Raw genomic sequence first — 21,166 nt, forward strand, 5'->3', positions numbered from 1 at the left:
AAACGTAAAATGATTGGCTAGAATTGGCTCAGGAAAAAAAAAGCACCGAAATAAAGCACCGAAATGTGCGCTGCTTGTCGGTCTGGTTACTACCGTTCCGGTGCCATCCTTAGTTGTTACACTGGTAATGCCAGGAGAGGCAGTATCGGTTCTGTAAGAAAGTGGAAGAAGAGAGCGTCCTGCAGGAGGCAGTGAACGGACACTGATGTTATGAACATGTGGCTAAGAGAAGGTTCAGAAAACAAGTAGCAACAATATTCCTGAGTGAGGCTCAGTCATTTCATTTTTAATTTTTGAAGATGCAACATCCTAAAGGTGTATATAGAAAACATGTTGATCCTGAAGCATTGATTGAAGCTTCTGAGCTATTTGTGTAATCTTCTCCTGAAGTTCTCGGGTAGATTTGGCCTTTCCATTGGGAATTTAACATCTCATACAAAGTTAAAGACTTTTATTTGAGTTTGGTAGAATTCTATTTCAAAGAAAAACAAGACTCTCTGCTAAGTGGATGACATCATGCTCCATTTGCACTCCATGACATCAAACTCCAGATCAAAGGATCAAAAGGAAATTGAGCAATAACATTCTCTCAAAAGTCCTTAAATAGGACACCAGCATGCACTCAGTATGTCTCAGAACTGTGCAACTGTATAGGAACACACCACGAGCCATCCTCTAGACAAAGATTTGACACGTTCAGTGTATGCAACAAAACACAAACCCAAACCCCGATCGAATAGAAAAAAATATCATTCGACACTGTAAGACCGAAGAAAAGAGAAATGCAACATATGCAGCAAAATCTTGATCCCCAGGAAGGGACCTCGTCGGCCGCTGTTCACCCTAAGCAGCAAAACCCAAACCAAAGAGGGAAAAACAAGGCATCAAATGAGGGGACTCCATCTGATGCTGCCAAACAAAAGAGTGCAAACAAGAAGATGCAGAAAAATGCAAACCCAAACCCCAGAGCCAAAAACCCTGGACCCAATCGAGGGCCTTGGCCACATCAGCCCAATGCCCACTTTAAACCCAATAATGGGCCTGGGCAACATTGGCAAAATCCACATTTTTTGCCAAAACAAGGGCCTGTGCCACATCAGCCCAATGCCCACTTTAAACCCAATAATGGGCCTGGGCAACATTGGCAAAATCCACGGTTTTTGCCAAAACAAGGGCCTGTGCCACATCAGCCCCATCCTGACCATAACACCAACGATGGGCCATCTCAGCCACAGCCTCACTTAACACCAAATGATGGCAGTCGTCCATACAATGAGACTGATGAACTGGGTGCGCTGAGATTCCACCTGCAGGAGGCTCAGAACATGTGCAAAACCAATCTTTATAAAATGACAGCTGCAAACCACAAAGCTGCTGCAGCTAAAACTCAGAAAGATTGGCTTCGCTTTCAGCTACAGTGCTGCAGAGGAAACGCTCAAAAAACCATCCTTGAGCTCCAAACACAGCTGGAAGAGTCTCGTAGAAAGACACCCGAGGAGAACTTCACCCCTGAGGTGAGTGAGGCTCCTGTTGAAGACAGCAACACAGCTGTCACAGCTGCAGAGCTGAGTGTGGATGCTTCAACACAAACTGCAGAAGCTCCACACACAGACTCTACAGATGTGAAAACCGATCGAGAAGCTGAGTTGGAGATCCAGTGCAAAAAACAGCAAGAAGAGATCGAACAACTCCGTGAGCAGCTCCTCAAAACTCAAAAGACTCTAGAAGAGGAAGTTGTAAAGCGTGAAGATCAGGAACAAAGAGCCAACTGTGAGCTCGCTGAGCTGAAAGACAAACTCAGCACCAGTGAGGCTCTTTGTGAAAAAAATGATTTGAAGGCACAAAACTTAAAAGAAGAGCTGGAGAAAACCAAAGCTTCCCACCTGGAAATCGTGGAGAAGCAAAACCTGGGGAACACAAAAATCTGCAACCAACTCCGGCAAACAGAAGAAGAAAAGATCTCACTTCTGGAGTTTTTGCAGTATCTGCAAGAGACAACCAAACCAGAAAGTCCAGAGGCCCGAGAAGACAAAGTGCCAAAAGAAAAACCAAAAAAGAAAACGAAGCGCAACTGGTTTTTGAGACTATTCACTTAAGTGACTTCCACTCCGTCTCCTATAAAATCACAGTAATATACAACTAAATATTAACAGTCACTTCCAGTGCCTAAACATCCATTTAAAAGCATATTTGCTTTAATATTTAGTTGTGTATAACTTTGTCATCGGTTCCACCACCCCCCAACCGGTCGCGGCAGATGGCCGCCCCTCCCTGAGCCTGGTTCTGCCGGAGGTTTCTACCTTTTGAAAGGTAGTTTTTCCTCCCCACTGTCGCCAAGTGCTTGCTCATAGGGGATTGTTGGGTTTTTTCTTTAGTTCAGTTCAATTCAATTCATTTGTATGTAAATACTGTTGGATTGAATTGAACTGAACTGAACTAAAGAAGATTTTTAGGAGACGGATTAGTCACTGAGTGAACCAGGGTATTATAACATCTTACCCATAAAAAAACTACAACCAATCAAATAAACAATTGGATTTAACAAAACATCTGAAGTGTGAACATTTTGTCTCATTTAAAACATGTGAAAATGTCCAATTATAACAACCTAACAGAAGAAATAAAAATGTTTACATCCTGGTTGAAAACATTGTTCTGTGAATGATATCCACTGTGTCTGTGTTGTTGATGCCTTTTGAAAAAAAAAAGTCTAAAGTATTGTAGTTGAGTACAGCTCCAGGTTTTGTACAGAGTACTTTCCATTTGCTGTAACTTTACTCTGCTATCTCATCAATAATGGGTTTGATCATCATCTGTTCCCTGAATGCAATTGACACCCTCTTCTCAACGAGAAGCCTGGGCTCGGGTAGGCCTGAGTGTCCTGGAGGTACTTGCCCTGCCAGATACACGGGTGGCCAGGTCGTGTGCCTGGCGGGACTGTCCAAAAGTTAATAGCTATATTTGCAAAGCCCTTTATTAAAATACGCTTTCATGACTAGTGACTTTTGAAACGGTGCCGGTGCTTAAACGGTGCTCAAACCGGTGCTTAAAAAATGGAGAACACAAAATTGGTCCAAAAACCTCTCATGTTTAGCTGTTTTTTTGTAAAAAGATAACAATGTTAGCCTTTTCTGCAGCTATAGGCCATATATGGTATCACTCTTGGCTGGAAGCAGTGCTTAAACAATGGAAAAAACACTCTCCTCTTCGGGTTTTTGGGGGATGTTGCTAACTCCGGGTCCGATAACAGGCACCACACCCGCAGTAGATGTGCACGGTGTGAGGTCTCGCAGCAAGCTATCAAACACGGCGCATTTCTCGGCTTTAAAAAAAAACGCTATGCGTCGCCAGGTGTTTCATCAGATTTGAGGTGTTACCTCCTTTGACAGTATCACAGTATCAGCTTAAAGCACTTGTTGCAGGCTGCTGAGTTTGCATCTTTTGCTGTGAAGTACAGCCAGACTTTTGATCGCTTAGCCTTGGGCGTTTTTAATCTGTAGCGCTGCTCTAAAAAAACGTACGTACCTGGCCCCGCCTACTATCCTCGGAAACGTAAAATGATTGGCTAGAATTGGCTCAGGAAAAAAAAAGCACCGAAATAAAGCACCGAAATGTGCGCTGCTTTTCGGTCTGGTTACTACCGTTTATCCCTAGGCAAACCTGATCTGGGCCACCAAGGGGCCATCATTCTTTGCGGTATGTGGGCCATGTGTAAGTTGTGTGCAGCCACGGGCCAGTTGTAGACACACTGCTGGCCCTGTGCTGGCCCAGAACAGTTTCAGCTCTGGCCCAAGATGTCAGCCTAATGTGTACCTTAGTCAAGCCATGCAATAACAACATGTGCCAGAACATGCAAAAATAACATGACAAAATTCTGTTCAGACAGGAAATGGACTGACTCTTATATAGCACTTTTCTAGTCTCCCAGATTCCTCAAAGTACTCTATACAACATGCCATATTCACCCACTTTTTTTTTCTTTTTTTTTTTTTTAAACTGAGTGCTTCCTAACTACATTTATACACATTCACACTCCTGGCATACAGACTGGAGGAGCCAGGGATCAAACCACTAACCTTCAGATAAGTAGGTGACCTGCTCTACCTCCTGAGCTACAGCCACCCACTGGCAAAGATGAGTAAACCGTCGCTAGGTTTTGGATAACTCACAAACCTCTCAAACCTGCATTTGAAACGTTGGCTACCATAGCAGTATAGTATTGCAACACGGCATTTGGGTCTTCTAACTAAAATAGGAAAATAGGAACATAAATAGTGCCATCATTGCCAGATCTGGCCCACATCTGGTTGACATACACCCTGCCATGACACCGGTCAGTCAGAAGTCCCAGCTTGATGCCGGATCCAGGGAAGACCTGTTTTCTATGAGCCTGGGCCACATACACCAAACCACAATCAGGCCAGATGTGGCATGCCATAGCATAAACAGTGGCGTCATTGCCAGACCTGGCCCACATCTGGTTGACATACACTCTGCCATCACACCTGTCAGTCAGGAGTGCCAGCTTGATGCCGGATCCGGGCCAGACCTGTTTTCTATGAGCCTGGGCCACATAAATCAAATCACAATCGAGCCAGATATGGTATGCCATCACATAGACAGTGCCATGTATGCCAGGCCTGGCCCATATCTGGATGACATACGTCTTGTCATGCCAGAAGTCAGCCAGCAGTGCTGGTTTGATACCAAGTCGGGGCCAGACCTCCTTGCTATGTGGGTATGCACAGACAAAAAATCTACACTAAAGAAACATGGAAGAAATTAGATAAAACAGGAGCTGGAACATGAAGGAGCTGCACAACTGTGGCCTGTTCGACCATGTCTCAGGGAGTGAGGGGTGTTGTTATCCTTCCTGCTGTTTTGACCAGATTAAACATTTTCCTTTGAAAAACTGTTGGGGACTCTGTTGATTTTTTTTCCTCCAGAGATTAATTTTAACAAATCGTTAAATGCAGACAGGTGTATAAACACATAGTGAGTGAAAAGGGTAACTGAAGAAGAAACATGCAACGCATCATGGGTATCCCCCAGCAACCTAGACCTATTGCAGGATAACTAAGGGAGGATTCAGGGTCACCTGATCAAACCCTAAGTATATGCTTTAAAAAGGAAAGTTGTAAGCCTGATCTTAAAAGATGAGACGATGTCTGTCTCCAGAATCCAGACTAAAAGCTGGTTCCCAGAAGAGGGGCCTGAAAGCTGAAGGCTCTGCCTCACATCCTACTTCTAAATACTCTAGGTCAGTCAGAACAACAACAACAAACAAACAAAAAAAATATTTTATTGAATTCATTATTTTATTTAATTTTTAAATGAAGGTTTGGCATATAATCCCATATATATATTCAAAGAAAAAACTTCAAAAACAACATGTAAAGATAAAGTTCAATTAGCTTTAAACTTTTAAAAATAAAATAAATTAATTAAAAATAAATAAATAAAATATAATATTAAAAGAAAAAATAGTAAAATTTGTAAAATACAACAATATTTAAAGAAAAATGTGAAATATTTTTTATAGATTTTTTTCCTGAAGAAATGTTTGACGTATAGTTCCAGTCTGTTTTTTAAAAAGTGGTTTTGCATTAGAACTATTACATTTATAAAAATAAAACTGCAATCAACATTATATGTTTACTGAAAAAGTGCTCATTTTCAATCTCAGCGTACTTCACTCTCTTGACGTGATGACGACGTGGAACGTCAGAGTACGCACGCTCCAAAAACCTCACGGTCCCCGTGCTGCTCGCTAACGTAGGGATTAAATTTTCATCTTTTTCCTACCTACACCGGTTACGTTGCTTTCGCCGGAGGCGGGGTACCGCTTCTTCCGCTTTCGCTCCGGTGAAAGGCGGACTGAGCTCTGGCAGCTGCTCGGGCCACACCCTCCGCTCCTGCCCTCTCCTTCTTCTTGTTGTTGTTTTCTGTACCAGTCGCGAGCTCTGCTTTGTGCCGTACCTGCCTGGCTGAGAGCTGGCCCGCCGCGCGCATGCAGCAGAATGGCTCGAGCGGTTCCAACGGCTCTGACGGCTGCAGCAGCAGAGAGCGCCAGTCTCTGTCCTTCAGCCCGCTGCCTGCCGCTACGCGGGTGAGACGCTTCATTCAGGAGAGACGGACGCTGCCTCTACCCAGAGTGATGGTGGTATTCTCGGCCGCTGGGGACACCGAGAAACCGGGCGATGCCATGTCCAGCTCGGACTCTGTGGAGGACGAGTTCCGAAAGCCGGCCTCCCCCTCGCCGAGCCTGGCTCTGAGCACGCCACTCCGCTCCTCGCTGAACACCCAGGAACAGGAGGTAGGCCCCTTTTACGTGGAAAATAACAGTGGCACAAGCCACCAAACCACACAGCTTCTAACATAAAGAAATACTCATATTCATATAAAACTCATACTCATTAAACAACAACTGCAGGTACACTCTCATAAACCTCCCATTAATAATAACCACCTTATTACTACCAAATAACAACACTGTGCTGATGAGTATACATATTTTTGCAGAGGTCAGAGGCTGGTTGAGCTGCTGAATCCTGTGATGATTGGCTAGCAGTTGTGTCACATGACTGATGGAGCTAAACACAGGCACAGCAGGTTAATCATCTTAACCACAGGCTGCTCAGACCTGCTCACACAGCAAGATTTTCTTGATGTGCAATAGAAAATAAAGTAATATTCATTTTCCTATTGCACTTACTGAAAAGAGTGTTCTTGCCTCCGTCACACCAGCCCTCTGCAGTTCGTCCTTCATTACATCAATAAAACTTCTCTGTGGCCTTCCTCCTTTGCTCTCACTTGGCAGCTAAATATGCTGTATCTGTTTTTCCAGTATATCCACTATCCTTCCACTGCACATACCCAAGCCATCTTAGCCTTGCCTCTCTAACTTTGCCTCTTATGTAGTTCAAAGCTGCCGAGAAATATTTTAGTTTCAGATCATCAAACAAATTGCATGTTAAATAAAGATAACCCAAGTAAATACAAAATACAGTTTTTAAATTTACTTCAAACTATCCAAACCTACCTGGCCCTGTGTGAAAAAGTAATTGACGTCCTCCCCAAAATCATAAATTAACTGTAATAAATCCCATTTTTGGAAAGCTGAGTTCATTTTCACCAGCCACACTCAGGAATAAACACTGTCAGGCTTGCTGAATCAAGAAATCACTTAAATAAAATCTATCTGACAAAGCGAAGCAGGTAAAAAAATCTCAAAAAGCAACACGTCAAAGTCAAGAACAGCCGAGAAACAAAGTCGCTGACATCCATCACTCTGGAAAGGGTTACAAAGCCAATTCTAAGGCTTTGGGACTAACCACAGTGAGAGCCATTATCCACAAATTTCAAAAACAACTCATCCAGCAGGTCACAAAAGAGCCCAGAACAACATCTGAAAAACTGTGGGCCTCACTTGGCTCAGTGAGGGTCAGTAGTTGATGGAACCATGAATTCTGCTCTCTACTATTAAATCCTGAGGAATAATGTCCAGCCATCAGTTCATGCCCCGAAGGTTAAAAGCACTCTGACTTACAGCAGGACAATGGTCCGAAACACCAGAAAGTGCGCCTCTGAATGGCTGAAAAAGGGCAAAATGAAGGTTTTGGAGTGGCCAAGTCGAATTCTGGACTTACATCAGATTGAGATGCTTTTGCATGAGCTTAATCAGCCTGTTCATGCTGGAAAACCTTCCAGTGTGACTGAATTTAAAAACATTCTGCAAAGAAGAGCGGGTCAAAACTCCTCCACAGAAAGACTCACTGTCAGTTATCACAAACACTTAATTGTAGTTCTTGCTGCTAAGGCTGGCACAACCACTTATTAGGTTTACTTTTTAAGACAGGGCAGGCAAGTTTGGATAACTGTATTTCCTTTATAAGTGAAATCATCATATTAAAAAGACATTTTTACTGAACCGTACATTTTAAAAAGAAATCTTCATCAGCTGGAAAGAACGTGATTTAGAAAGTAAAGCTGTTGATGGAGACTGAAGGTTGACCAGTAAATTATCATAAGATCTAAACAAATTTAAGTGGAATCTCAGATCGGTTCCAGTCCATCTTTTTGGTGTAATATCACATTTACCTTGGCCTCTTAAAGCCTCTTAAAATGCACATGGTGAATTTCACTGGAAATATCTTAAAACCTACTTATGATTTGCTTTTTATGCACCGCAAAATATGCATTTCGTTTTAAACCTGTCGTATTTCTCCTTTTAAGTTTCCAGAGGTCATCTCTCTAAACGTCGGGGGCACGTACTTCACCACTCGCCTGTCCACACTGAGGCGATATGAGGACACCATGCTGGCTGCCATGTTCAGCGGCCGTCATTACATCCCACGCGATGCCGAGGGGCGCTACTTCATCGATCGGGATGGAGCCTACTTTGGGTGAGATTCAAGCAAAGATATTACCATCATTATCGGTGCTGCTGCCTGCAGTGATATCTCCTCATGAGTTTGAGGGAGAGGAGGGTTATATGTGGGAGTACAAAGTTTTTAAAAGGCAGCTTAGTGGAGGACAAACTTTTAGTTTCTGAAAGGTTCACGCTCTGTGATCTGAAGATTTTCAAGTTGCTGCAGACAGCTCATTATATTTTGACAGGTCTCGGTGAATCAGGTATTCTGTGAAATAAATTGGTCTCTTCTGCTAGCACTCAAAGTTGATTTACATATCTATTTCTGTGCCGCTGCTTTTTCTTATTTGTTGCTTATTTCCGAAGATATAATGTCCATACTGAGATTGTATTTGTGATAGGATGAAAATTGCAGCCTCTGTCACAACATAACACTGTGGCCTTTAGTTAGATTGCTGTCACTCCAGATTATGGAGGGCAGACAAGTTGCGAACAAAGTCAGCAGAAAAGGACTGAAAATGTCATGGATGAGTGGTGCAGAGGAAACCAAAATGCATTAAACAGAAAGCAAACCTTTATTTATCTGAAGAAACAAACTGGAATCCAAAGTGAGCATGAAGGGTGAGACTTTCAATAAACAGGAAACGGCAATGGGGGCATAAACAGACCGACAGAGTCACACAGGGCAATGATTACACAATGAAACCACTGTGAAGATTAGAAAGGCCACAGTAAGAAGATGACAAGTACCAAAACTCAATGTCACAAATACTAAAAATCCATGACAGAAAAGGTGTGGCAAATTAAAAAGAAAAAAGAGAGTTTACTGTCTAGACATCTCTGATAAAAATCAACCTCAGCAGAGTTTAACAAGACTTTACTGAGATCTGTAAACTTTGTGTTTCACACATAGGTCAGTCATTCGCCAGATAAAATAAAACATATCTGAGGGGATAGCTGCTTCTGTTTGCTAAGGAAAAATGAGTATTTCTCACCTAGTTATCGAGTGGTTGCTAGCTGTTGCAAAGCAGTCAAAATTTTGCGATTGCTCTGGTTGCGAGCAGATTGCTGCAGTCTCCCAAAGTTTGCCTGAAAGATGCCAACTTCTCTGCAAGCACTCCCAACTACTGGCGGACCATTAGTGAAACTTGAAAACGTGCATTGCAAATTGAAAACATGAATGTTTGATTGCCAAAGTAAAAGTTGCCCCTTTTGAAATATGTTTGCTACAGCAGGGAGGCTCAGCTTTTACTTTGAAGGTGAACAGTCTCTGCAGAGGAAGTTTTTGGTGCAGTGTTGTATACCTCTTTGCGACCAGTTTCACCATCGACTGGCTTCAAGCCCAGGCAACCATTTTCAAACCAATTAAGGAATATATATTTTCCCTAGTGACCAGAGGTTGCCAGGTGGTCAGTCACTGGTCTATAAGCCTGCCTGAGTGGGGCTTTAGCAATTGAATTTACAGGCAATAGCACACACTAACAACCATGGACCAGCTGGCCAGGAAAGACATAATTTTCCATAGCAACCAATAGTTGCCACGGGGGCTGGGGTCACCAACTGGTCTCTAGGCCTGTGCGACTGGAGTCTTAATTAGTCTACCTGATTGGTGAGTATTTTGGTGCCTATTGGTTAGCTAGCTGCCTGCATTTTTGGACTAGTGACGGCTGTTAGTAAGTATTTTATCTGGCTGTCAGTAGTCTGTTTTTGCATTAAAGAAGAGTTTGACGTGATAACTAGGATTTTTTTTTTAGTGTTGTGGAGAACAGCAGGCAGGCGATGCTCTTTGTACAGGACAGCACAAGCATATTATTGGCATTTGCAGTAAGTGCACGCAGACTGTGAATGTATGCAGGAGCACATGTGGGAATGGAATTATTCCCAGAGTCAGTCCAAGTAGCCTGTTTTTTGGAAAAAAAAAAAGAAAAACAGGCAGTAATAAAAAGCTCAGTGACACAGTAGCTGGGAATGTAACTCTGTCCTAGTTTTAAGTGGAGCTGGAGCCTGTCCTCTCTGACACACAGCGAGCAGTAAAGAGGCAGCGCTGCGACCAGGAGAGTCCTTAATAAAACCACCTGATCGACAAGTTTACCTGTGACCAAAATCTCAAGACAAACTGAGTAAACAGAAAACACATTTTTAATTCTACAGGTGGAAAGCACAGCAAGAATGCAGCAAGCAGTATCCAGAAAAAAAACACACAGGGAAGGGCAACTGACTTTGTGACAAAGAGCAAGGACAACTGAAACCATTTTTACTGACTGGGTGTCAGGGGAATAGGGAACAGCTGGGTACACAGGTGAGACTAATCAGGGATAATGAGACAAAGGAAGTAAAATTAAACACAAAGCACAAAGGACACATGACTGCCAAAATAAAACAGGAAGTCAGTGACTAACACTTAGACAAGACATGCTCAAATATAAAAGATATATAGAAGAAGATGGGTCAGAGAAAGCTAGGAAAACTAATGTGAGTAATTATACCAAATAAACCCCAACCAGAATTCGAGTGCAGAGAAACCGAAACGGAGAACTAAAGGCTCAAGAGATATGAAAATCCAATCTAAAATCCAATTTATACCACCAGGAGGGCGAGAACATCATTAGATGCAGTACCCACCCACAACCTCAGCTGTTCACACTTCTACAGGAGTCTGAAACTGAAGTCAAAAAGAGCATTAGACTCTTAAGTAAAACAGTCAGTACTCCCCCTCCTTCACCTCATCACAACTACTGACTGTTACTGCACTGTTATTATTATTATTATTGTTGTTATTGTTATCTAGTGTCACAAAAATCTGGACAGACCTGTTTTGCAAACTTGCACAAGCATAACTACAACTCAGGCTTTTTTGAAACTCTGTTCTCTTTAACTCATTTAATTCTTTTCATAGTCATTACTTGTACTTTCTCTTTCCACTGTTTGATTTCTTATTTTTTAATCTATGTTATTTATTATGACTTTTTATGACTGCTGTGTGAAAGAAATTTGGCAAAATAAGAATTTCATCGTACAGTATAAACCCCATGTGTTTATTTACATGCACGTATGACAATAAAAGTACTTATGTTACTTCTAAATATAACAATAAACAACCTAAGAACCAAAATAAAACCCTCAAATAATGAACAAGAATTTAAAGGATTACACAAACTTTAAATTTGCCATGATACTAAAGCTAGAGCTATTTTGCATATTTACAGTAGTAGTGAAATAAAGCAGGAATCGTTGAAATCAATAGGCTTCATCCTGAATGTACAGAAGGTATTTCAGTGTAAAAGAAGGTGCACCAGCACTATCATCCCCAGAGCTGTCCATTGCTACAATGGAAAAGCTTGAAATATGAATACAAGAGCAAACGGAGTAGATGACTTATGTAAGAAGTGGGTTGACCTGAGGTCAGTGCTGAAATGTGTGAGGGGGTGTAATTAAAGATTTAAAAACATAACTCAATCAGCTTGAAAGGTAGAACATACAGTAACTGCATAAAGTAATAAAATGAAAACTTAAGAGGGTGCTGGCACTGCAGGCTGCACACGCTCAGAAGGAGCCTTTTCATTTGGGATGTTTTTAGCCAATCCTGTGCTCTGGTTCCTATTGTCTCGCTGGAAAATAAATCTTCTTCCAGGCTGCTGTTATCTTGTGCACTGCAGCAGCTTTTCGTCCAGTATTTTTCTGCATTCATTTTATCCTCTTAAGTTCACAAGCCCTCCAGGCTCTGCTGCAGAGAAACAGAAGGAAACCAACTTTTCTGAGTCAGTGTCTCTCAGTGAATCTACATGAGATATGCAGGATAAATAAAGGAAAAGACAAACAACTATATGAAGAAGGCATACGAACATGTATGCATGTATTGAGACATACAGCTGTATGTCTCAATGTATGTCTGTATGTCTCAATGGCCCGACGCCTGGTGTGTGATTACTAGGGTATGCTCCAGCACTTTGAATTGGATTCAAAATTTCTGTCATGATTTCAGTATTGCTAAGGATTTTCTTGACTTGGTACGGCAGTGGCACATCTGGCTGAAAGGAAAGTAATGATGCAGTCACACAATCATTTTCCTCTGCTGTGGAGGCGTTTGTGGTTAACGATTTGAGTAGTGTGGACAATGTTTTATTCCAGAGGAAAAGATGCTGTGTTCAGCATCTCCAGGTGATGATGAGAGGTGTGCTACGATCTGTCTGATTTGGGTCAGGTGTCAATGGTTTTTAGGATCACTCAGTAACACCAAGTGGGTTTATTTTAGTTTGATAATCACCACCTAGATCACACATTGGCAAAGTATGGCCTGGGGGCTGGGACTGACCCATGACAGTCAAGATAAGTGACTGCATGAGTCTTTAATCCTTTTTAACTCCGTTTCAATGCAGTGTGTTTGATCAGGGCAGATTAATTTAAACATGTATACATTTATTTTAAGTGTAACCAATTTTTTCTTCAGTTGTCCAGTATGTGACCCTTGCTTTGTATGGTCCTCTGGAAAAAGTGTTGCTACTGGAAGATTTCTGATTTCCTTTGCAGTCCACTCTTACTATTTGTATTTGCCACTTGTGTTTGAGCAGGCCTTGGTTACACAAAGCCTGTGTTTGCATTCAGTGTTTGCATTCAATCTCACAACCCTCAGCTATCATGTTTACCATTTAGAGTATTAGCTTTTAAATGTATCTGCATTTGTAAGCAATGACTGGTTGCAGAGAGCAGGTCATCATTAGACATTAAGGTTGATGTGTTCCTAGACTGGATACCTATTGGTAAATCTCATACAGGGACACTATTTAAGCTACATTAGCCTGGCTTGAGGTGCTGCAAGCTGCTTTGAAACCCAGCTCCACCTCTGCTCCTTCTTTTATATTGTTTATGATATTAATCAGTGTCACATCTGTCAAATAACAATAATAATCTTCTTCTGATATTTGTTGTCCTGACTGAAGGGCATTCAGGAACATTGTGTGTTTCTTCTTTTTTCCTGCCTTTTACATTATTCCAACACCTGAAGACCTCATATTCAGGAACTGGTCACCTGAATGCGAGGAAATAGTTGCCAGGACTTCAGACAAAATGAGTTTGATGTTTAGTCTCTGATTCGTAAAAACTGATCATAAAATAATATAAATACCATCAGGAAGTGGCAGACTCAGCTGAGGGTTACACATTGCTTTCACAGCTGTTTATTTGAGCAAGGTGCTCATTTGCTGTTTCAGACATGGTAACCTTAATATTGTCTGCTTTGTGCACAGTGCTCCAGGCACAACAAGCTATTGGAAAAGGATTCCTGAATAGTTTTCTGCATAATATTTGCCATTTTGTACATTCATCCTTTAACAGATTTTACCCAGCAGGGCTAATCAATATAAAAAAATAATAGTTTCAGCTTTCAAAAGAGGCAACAGTGACAACAGAATAATTACAGCCGGCTGTTTACACCATTAAAGTTGTGTCAAAGCACAGAAGGTGATCAATAATCAGGCTCTGTTAATCTGTGGATCTATTTCAATCAAGTGTTTCTTCCTGTGGAAGAACACTCTGCATATTGAAAAAGCTCAAACATAACCAGTGACTGCTGGGATTCAGTAATAAGGCTTTTTATCAGTTTATCAACGGCGCCAGCGCTCATCCATGGAAGTCGCCACATTTATTTAATTTTTTTTGGAGATGTTTTCTGATCAATCTGTTTCCATCTAAAGGGACATCCTGAACTTCCTCCGAGAAGGCGAGCTTCCTCACCGTGACAGAGTGAGAGCGGTATACAGAGAGGCTCAGTACTATGCCATCGGCCCGCTGCTGGACAGCCTGGAGGACATCCAGCCACTCACAGGGGAGAAAGTTCGACAAGCTTTCCTCGATCTGCTGCCCTACTACAAAGGTATCTGGGGAAGTCCGTCCTTCACACATGCAACCTTTGTGAAAGAAAACTTTTCAAAGATGTTCCAGACTGTAATACTGCTGCGACAGCTACACATTTAACTTTTCAATGTGTGCTATGTGCACGCAGTGTAAATTATATGCAGTGGAAGTACACTCTTGGGTCTCTGCGACTTCTGAACCAAATAATTACATTTTAGAGCCTCAATATTTAAAGTGTGGTTGTGTTTTATTTCATTGTGTTGAAGTCACCCAATGCTCTTTGGATTAACCTGGCTGTCGTTAGCATTTAAACTCTCAGGTTCTTATAAGTAAGCTGATAGGGTTGGAAAACCCCCCCCCCCCAAAAAAACCAAGTAAATGAATCAAAGTCTAATATGAGATTTTTATTTGCTGAAGGCTGAAATTTGACGAGATGCAGCTCCTAATAATGAGTTTGGCGTATCCTGTGTGAAGTGTAAAGTGTTGTTCGATTAATGGAAGCGAGAATGGCCTCATACCAAGGAAATGGTTTATTTATAAGATGTGAATTAAGGTTGATTTAAAATAAATACAAAAGATGACAGGAAGAGAAAAGGAAGCGGAGAGGCTGTACTCGGGCAGATTTATTTAAAAATGGAAGAAAGCAACTAGATTAGACAGTGACTTGAGTCAAGACTGGTTGTGTACTTAATAAAACACATGCTTTCATAAACACATAAAGTCAGCTATTTATCTATGGCGCACACAAAAAGCAAATGAAGTGTCTAGAATAATACATATAAAAATAAAAATCCATAAACTCTGGAGACTAAAGACGAAGTTACCATGTACCATGTACTACATGGTAACTCTTGAGTCTTAATACGTCATAAATGTCCTGTCCTACAAAATCACGCTGTTAAAAACACATGAAATATTTACACTGTTAGGGAGTAGAGTAAAACTTTAATGTCCCCTTAAGGCATTTGCTCTGTAGGCAATAGTCCAACACAATACATACACACTTTCAGTACATATGGTGCAATGTACAAAGCTGTTACCATGAATAACGTGGGAGACAAACCTTTGCACTGATGCAATCGTCTGAAGCTCATCATATAAAGGTCATTAAGGGTGGCTAATATTATGGCACACGAGTTCATCCGGTTTGTGCCAGTTTTTCACATATTGACCCACAAAGGCTGCAGATTACTTTGCGCAAGTGCAAGTCATTCATAGTCATTCAGCTGTTATTATTGGTATTATAACTATTATTATTTTGATTGAAAAGCATCAAAAAAGGCACAGTTTCATAGCAAAAACAAACACAGACAGTGGTTTTGGTGTTCATAGCTTTTTCTTGTCGATAAGAAGAGGTTAAGGAGTTAGAAAATGCTCATGTTCTCGCCTTAGTCGACTTAAAAGAGCTCACAGATGCTGCTGCCAAGTGACGACTAAAACCAAATGACGTGCCGACAGTTTTCCTCCATGAGGAGTCTAAATGCTCTCACTTAGTGAGTTAAAATCACTTCAAGAAAGATGAAAGATGGCAAAAAATTAAAGGCTCTCCTGCTGTGGAGTAAACCATCTGCTGTGGCATTTGCTGCCTCTGACAGCAAAGCAGCGGTCACGACCCCAATCACAGAGGAAGTAACAGTCTCTCAGTTCAGCCAGCTCAGCAGTCTCTGTTATAGAAACATCAGATACAGCCGTACAGCAGACAAGAACATGTGAACACTCAATTGACTTACTTAAAAAAGTAGAAGACAATATGATACATGTTTATCATCCCAACAATACACATGAGGAAATAATGGGGGAAGAGGGAGACAGGAAGCAAAATTAACGCAACTAACCTTCAAAGTAAAACAGGAAATATCCAGAAAAACACGTAAGAGTAAGACTTAACAAGGGAACAAAGAGGTACAGAGACAGTGCAAAGAAATGAACTACTACAAATAGTTACTATTTCTATTTCTAAAAAACGGTAACTAATTACCTAGCTCCATCACAAGTATAGATAAATGCTTCTGTTCTAATTTCAGACAATCTGGAGCGTATCGTGGAAATCGCCAAACTGAGGGCCATGCAGAAAAAGGCGCGGTTTGCAAAGCTGAAGATCTGCGTCTACAAGGAGGAGATGCCCATCACGCCGTACGAGCGTCCTCTTTTTAACTCTCTGCGCTTCGAGCGCTCGGACAGTGAGGCCAAGCTCTTTGAGCATCACTGCGAGGTAGACGTTTCCTTCGGGCCGTGGGAGGCGGTGGCGGACGTTTATGACCTGTTGCACTGCATCGTCAGTGACCTGGCCGAGCGTGGCATCGCCGCCGAGCAGCAGTGTATCGGCGTCTGCGATAAACACCTCATCAACCATTACTACTGCAAGAGGCCCATCTACGAGTTCAAGATCACATGGTGGTGAAGCTCGATGGCTGATAGGACCAAAGAGCAACAGGATGGATGTTTCACTTTTAACTCAGCCGATACTGGTTTTTGTATTGACGTTGCCAGTATTTTGTGCTGATGTCTTAAAAATGTGACCCTTTAAATCATGCTGTAAGTATTCAGTTTCCCCAAGATGTTTTATATTTTCCTTCTTGCTCAAGGTAAAAACCTTCTATAGCGTCTTAAAAGTACTGTAGAGAGTACCATAACACCCCTAACTCTGGTGGCCTCTAGTTTAACCTCTTACCTTGATTCAGTGGTGTGCAGGTGTGCTGCAATAGATCACCACAGGTGCACATGTGTGATACACTCGTTAGCCTTCAAGACGAGGTGATGCTTTCAGTTAGATCAGTTAGATTGCTGTTCAGCCTATTAATAGGTTATTATCCACAAATTAAATTAGGCTGTTTCCAGCAGTCTAAGCAGACATGCCCAGACCTACCTCTCTCCCAGCCACCTCCTCCAGCGCTTCCTGGGGGGACACAAATTTTCCCAAGCTACCCAAGAGACATAATCTCTTCCATTTGTCCTGGGTCTGACCCGGGGCCTTCAGCCTGTTGGACATGCCCAAACACCTCACCTGGGAGGCACTAGTGAAATGCTTGAACCACCTCAGCTGGCTCCTTTTGGTGTAGAGTAGTAGCTTTACTCTGAGAAACCCACCCGAGGGTCTCAGCATTAACACTGGTTGAGAAGGGGTACCCTTGGACAGGCATGCAGTGGATCAGAAGGATAAAACAGAGACTCATGCTCATATTTACACTTATAGCAAATTTAGAATCACCAGCTAAGTTAACAAGCCTGTCTTTGAACTGTGGGAGGAAACTGGAGAACCTATGAAGATGCCACACAAAAGGCCCCGTGAGGTTGCTGTGAGGTGGCAGCGCTGACCATCGTAGCACCAACCTGCACTTTGGTCATTTTTGGATTTAATGTATTTAATTAAATATCAAAGCAGGAAATGTTTTGGCCGCATACATCATACCTACTGCTTATTGCATGTATACTCAGAGTTATTAACAAATGATGAAGGAAATGCTATGCATCATGCACAAATGGCATGGGTGAAAGGCAACCTGTGTAGCTGAAGCATATCTACTCTGTTAGACACACAAGGATGGATGGATATAAATTTCCTGATGGAAAGATTAACTTCACTTTAAATGACTAAAATAATCCACTGACCTTTAAAAAGGAGCACATTTAAGTCATGCAGGAACTCTGAGACCAATATGTACAATTATGTATTAAACATAGAAAAATAGAAACAATAGTGCTTCACGATCGGCTGTGCACATGTAGCATGCGAGCAGGTCTGAAGGAAAAAAAGAATTGTTTTCTAACATGGATCAATTTGAAAGTATGGCTGCTTCTGATGTAAACCGCTGATCGCTTCATATTTAATCCACATGCCTTGTGGCATTGTCTGTTAGACTTACAGTTTTAGGAAACATCAGCCAATGTAGTCACAACTACACCTGGTGTACTCACACCAGGTGAGGGTGAGTCCAGTTTGTTTGCTGCGTGCTGTGCCAAAGTGCGAGTAAGTGAGCCATCATTGCACTCGGGCACATTATGCATATAGTGTGACTGATCACCTATCTGCACTCCAGCACAGACCTGCAGTGCTTCCTCAGTGACAGCTGCATCCATGTGAGGACAGTCTGTCACCACTTTCCCAGTTATGCCACCAGCAGTTTTACTTGTGCACGGTGTCCCTCGCTTTCTCTGCAGCCTTGCTTCCAAACACTGTAAGGGGATGAAGTTTCTCTCTTCCAACAGAAGAAGACGTTGGGGAAAAAGCGTAGGATGAAACGCTGGTAGTTAAGGCGCCGATTACAGTAGTCTGCAATCGGCGGCTGCATCCGTGCGACCTGTAGTTATATTTCTAGGACACATATATCACTCGATTAAGGGGCGTCCTCACAGGATAAGAATGTAGAAAGTCACTGACATTCAATGAGAGGGAGGGATAACATTGATTTAGCTGTGACAGGGAGCATCTGAAGCCTTGTTATCACCCATCGGCTACAAAGCGATAGACAATGAGGAAACTGTTTCCTGTGTGGACGACCTAAAAGATAGCAGAATTTCACTCACCAAATCTAAAACCCGGACACGGTCTTGGATTAGCAAAGATTATTTAATTCTATTAAAAGTGCTCCAAAAGCCTCTAGAACAACACAAAGATCTTTAAGAGGTCGAGTTCAGTGAATACACTTAGTGAAGGCCAAGCCACGCCCTGTACAGTTGATATGAAGGAGGGAAATATCCACAGTTAGTGCCAACCTGTAAACATATTAATGCTGTGAAAGTGGGTATTTTATCATGGGAGTCTATGGGGACTTTTTGCCTTTTGGAGGCAGCCTCAAGTGGCCACTTGAGGAACTACAGTTTTTTTCACTTAATGTTTTTGGTTCATTTTTCAGCTCTAAAGGTTGCTGCGTGATTTTAGCTCAGCTGAAACTCAGCACTGTACTTACTCAGGTCCACAGAAATTTACCCGCCAAGTTTAAAATAGATGTAACAAACAGTTGAGGACATGCAGAAATTTCTTGAGTCATTAGCTGACTTTATCCACCATGTACAGAGAGGTTAAAGGAGGTCAGGAATGCCATGGTTTTATAGAAAATCAGCCCCATTTTAAATCTGATAATCTCGACTCTAAGTGTGTGATTTGGATTTGGAAGGTTGTTGGTGTATATCTATGATGACTTTGTGTCTGAGCCACCAGCAGTGCTGTGGTTAAGCAGACAAGATGCAAAGAGAAGTTGAAGCTGTAAGAAGTAAGTAAGACGTCTGTGATGTAACCACAGATCAACTTTAAAGGCCAGCTCTAAATCCTAACTGTACCATTATGTGTGTTTATGCATTAATTCATTTCCTGATTTATCAGTCTGCCTGTAGCTTTGGACTGATCTGTGTCAGGGTTCACGACCCACCACATTTCCAGAGCCATCATTTGAATGCCCTTATAGTGGATATTGTATATTGTGAGTAAACTGAAGTCAGATGTGTATATTTTAAGACTAACTTGCTTCAGGTGTAATCTAGACAGAGTATATTTTCATTAAGCTGTGAGTTTTTAAAGCTATAAGGAAGCTGGGGCTGTATCCATATTGCCATTCACAGTGTGGGTTGAAGGAGTTTGTTTTATCGCACACTAATAAATATTTGTAGTTAATGCGGCAGATGTGAAGCTGTCTAGAGTTCAGAAATATTTGTTAACAACCTCAGTTGTTATTTTTCCACCTCTTTTAACACTGCTGTACTTTATAAAGTCAGAGCACCTTGAAACTTTAACAAAGACATCTCCAAGTTTCACCTCAGTGTCGCCTCACTTCAGTTATCCTTACTAAGAAATGCAAACATGCTTATTTTATTGATTATGCAGGAGCGATGCTACATTATTTCCTGGAGCACTACTTGTAAATTTGTTTTTACAGCGTTGTGTTTGTTTATAGTGTTTTTATATGGTTACTTATCTGTTTCTGTTAGCTTCCAGGAAGCTCTGGTTCTATATAGTCGACTTCAGTTTGTTTGTAGTGTGAAAGACTAATGTGTCATTTTTATTATTTATGGTAAAATTAAAACTGTTAAGTGCATCCACAGCTTTGTTCATGTTTTATTGACCATTTTGTGGTGAAGATTCATAGGAATAAAGTTAAATACAATATTGTATTTATAAAAGAGTTAATAAATTTTTTATTGTTCTTACACAGCTCTGGTCAGAAGTTTACACCACCATGCTTGACAGTTTGTACAGTGTTCTTATGTTTGAAAGCCTCACCTTTACTCCTCCAAACATACCTCTTGTCACTGTTACCAAATAGCTCAGTCTTTGTCTCATCTGACTATAAAACTTTTTCTGCAGAAGACATTTGGCTTGGCCTCTCAGTCCATCACAGTGGACAGTGACACTGATGTTCCAGCAATTTCCAGTTCATGGCAGGTTTGATCCCAGTGGTTCCTGAAGATCTCAATGCATTTCCTCTTACCTAAGGAGGACAGTTTTGGTCTTTTTCCAGACCTTGGCAATGTGGTGACATGTCGGATATATAGGTATATACAGGTATATTTATATACAGTATTTATATACAGGTGTTCGAACTGGTTGATTTTGGAATCTGTAGTTGTTTAGAAATGGCTTCCCAACTTGTGTGAATCTTCAATTATGCTTCTTAGATCTTCAGAGTTTTTTTGGACTTTCTCATTAATCTGAGTATTTGTCAGTCCAGTGATGTCAAACAAATCCTTTTTATGCTGCAGAAATCATTAACAGCCCAAAATTACCATGACATTGATGTCCAGGATGAGTGTAATGAGGGCAAGTGCCTTAAACCACTGGATGCTACTTCAGCAAGTCAGCACAATCCTGCCAGCAATGGTGAGTTATTGCCTGGATTTTTCCAACAATGCGAGTGGAGACCCGGGGGATCCAGGTTCAGCACCATGGAGAGCACCGAGGCATACATCCTGAGTGTAAAAATAACAAAATCAACATGCTAGAAAAATATATTT

The 21,166-nt window shown here is 41.6% G+C and overlaps 2 protein-coding genes across 3 annotated transcripts; both read left to right on the forward strand.

The window, feature by feature from the left end:
* Window positions 1–302: 302 nt before the first annotated feature.
* On the forward strand, window positions 303–2,547 carry LOC109203876 (RNA-binding protein 33). 2 transcript variants are annotated; one of them, XM_019363785.2, is made up of 2 exons: window positions 303–1,005; window positions 1,096–2,547. In XM_019363785.2, exons 1-2 carry the CDS (start codon window positions 783–785, stop codon window positions 2,094–2,096), a joined length of 1,224 nt encoding a protein of 407 aa, XP_019219330.1. In that variant the 5' UTR covers window positions 303–782; the 3' UTR covers window positions 2,097–2,547. The 2 variants fall into 2 exon arrangements, with proteins under 2 accessions (XP_019219330.1, XP_019219329.1); XM_019363784.2 differs by having other exon boundaries at window positions 303–993; window positions 1,084–2,547.
* Window positions 2,548–5,658: 3,111 nt separating this feature from the next.
* On the forward strand, window positions 5,659–20,346 carry kctd7 (potassium channel tetramerization domain containing 7). Its single transcript, XM_003451379.5, has 4 exons — window positions 5,659–6,316; window positions 8,236–8,405; window positions 14,062–14,240; window positions 16,246–20,346. Exons 1-4 carry the CDS (start codon window positions 6,011–6,013, stop codon window positions 16,620–16,622), a joined length of 1,032 nt encoding a protein of 343 aa, XP_003451427.1. The 5' UTR covers window positions 5,659–6,010; the 3' UTR covers window positions 16,623–20,346.
* The last annotated feature ends 820 nt before the right edge of the window (window positions 20,347–21,166 follow it).

This window comes from Oreochromis niloticus, linkage group LG10 (assembly GCF_001858045.2).
Source record: "Oreochromis niloticus isolate F11D_XX linkage group LG10, O_niloticus_UMD_NMBU, whole genome shotgun sequence".
In the NCBI taxonomy this organism is placed as follows: domain Eukaryota; kingdom Metazoa; phylum Chordata; class Actinopteri; order Cichliformes; family Cichlidae; genus Oreochromis; species Oreochromis niloticus.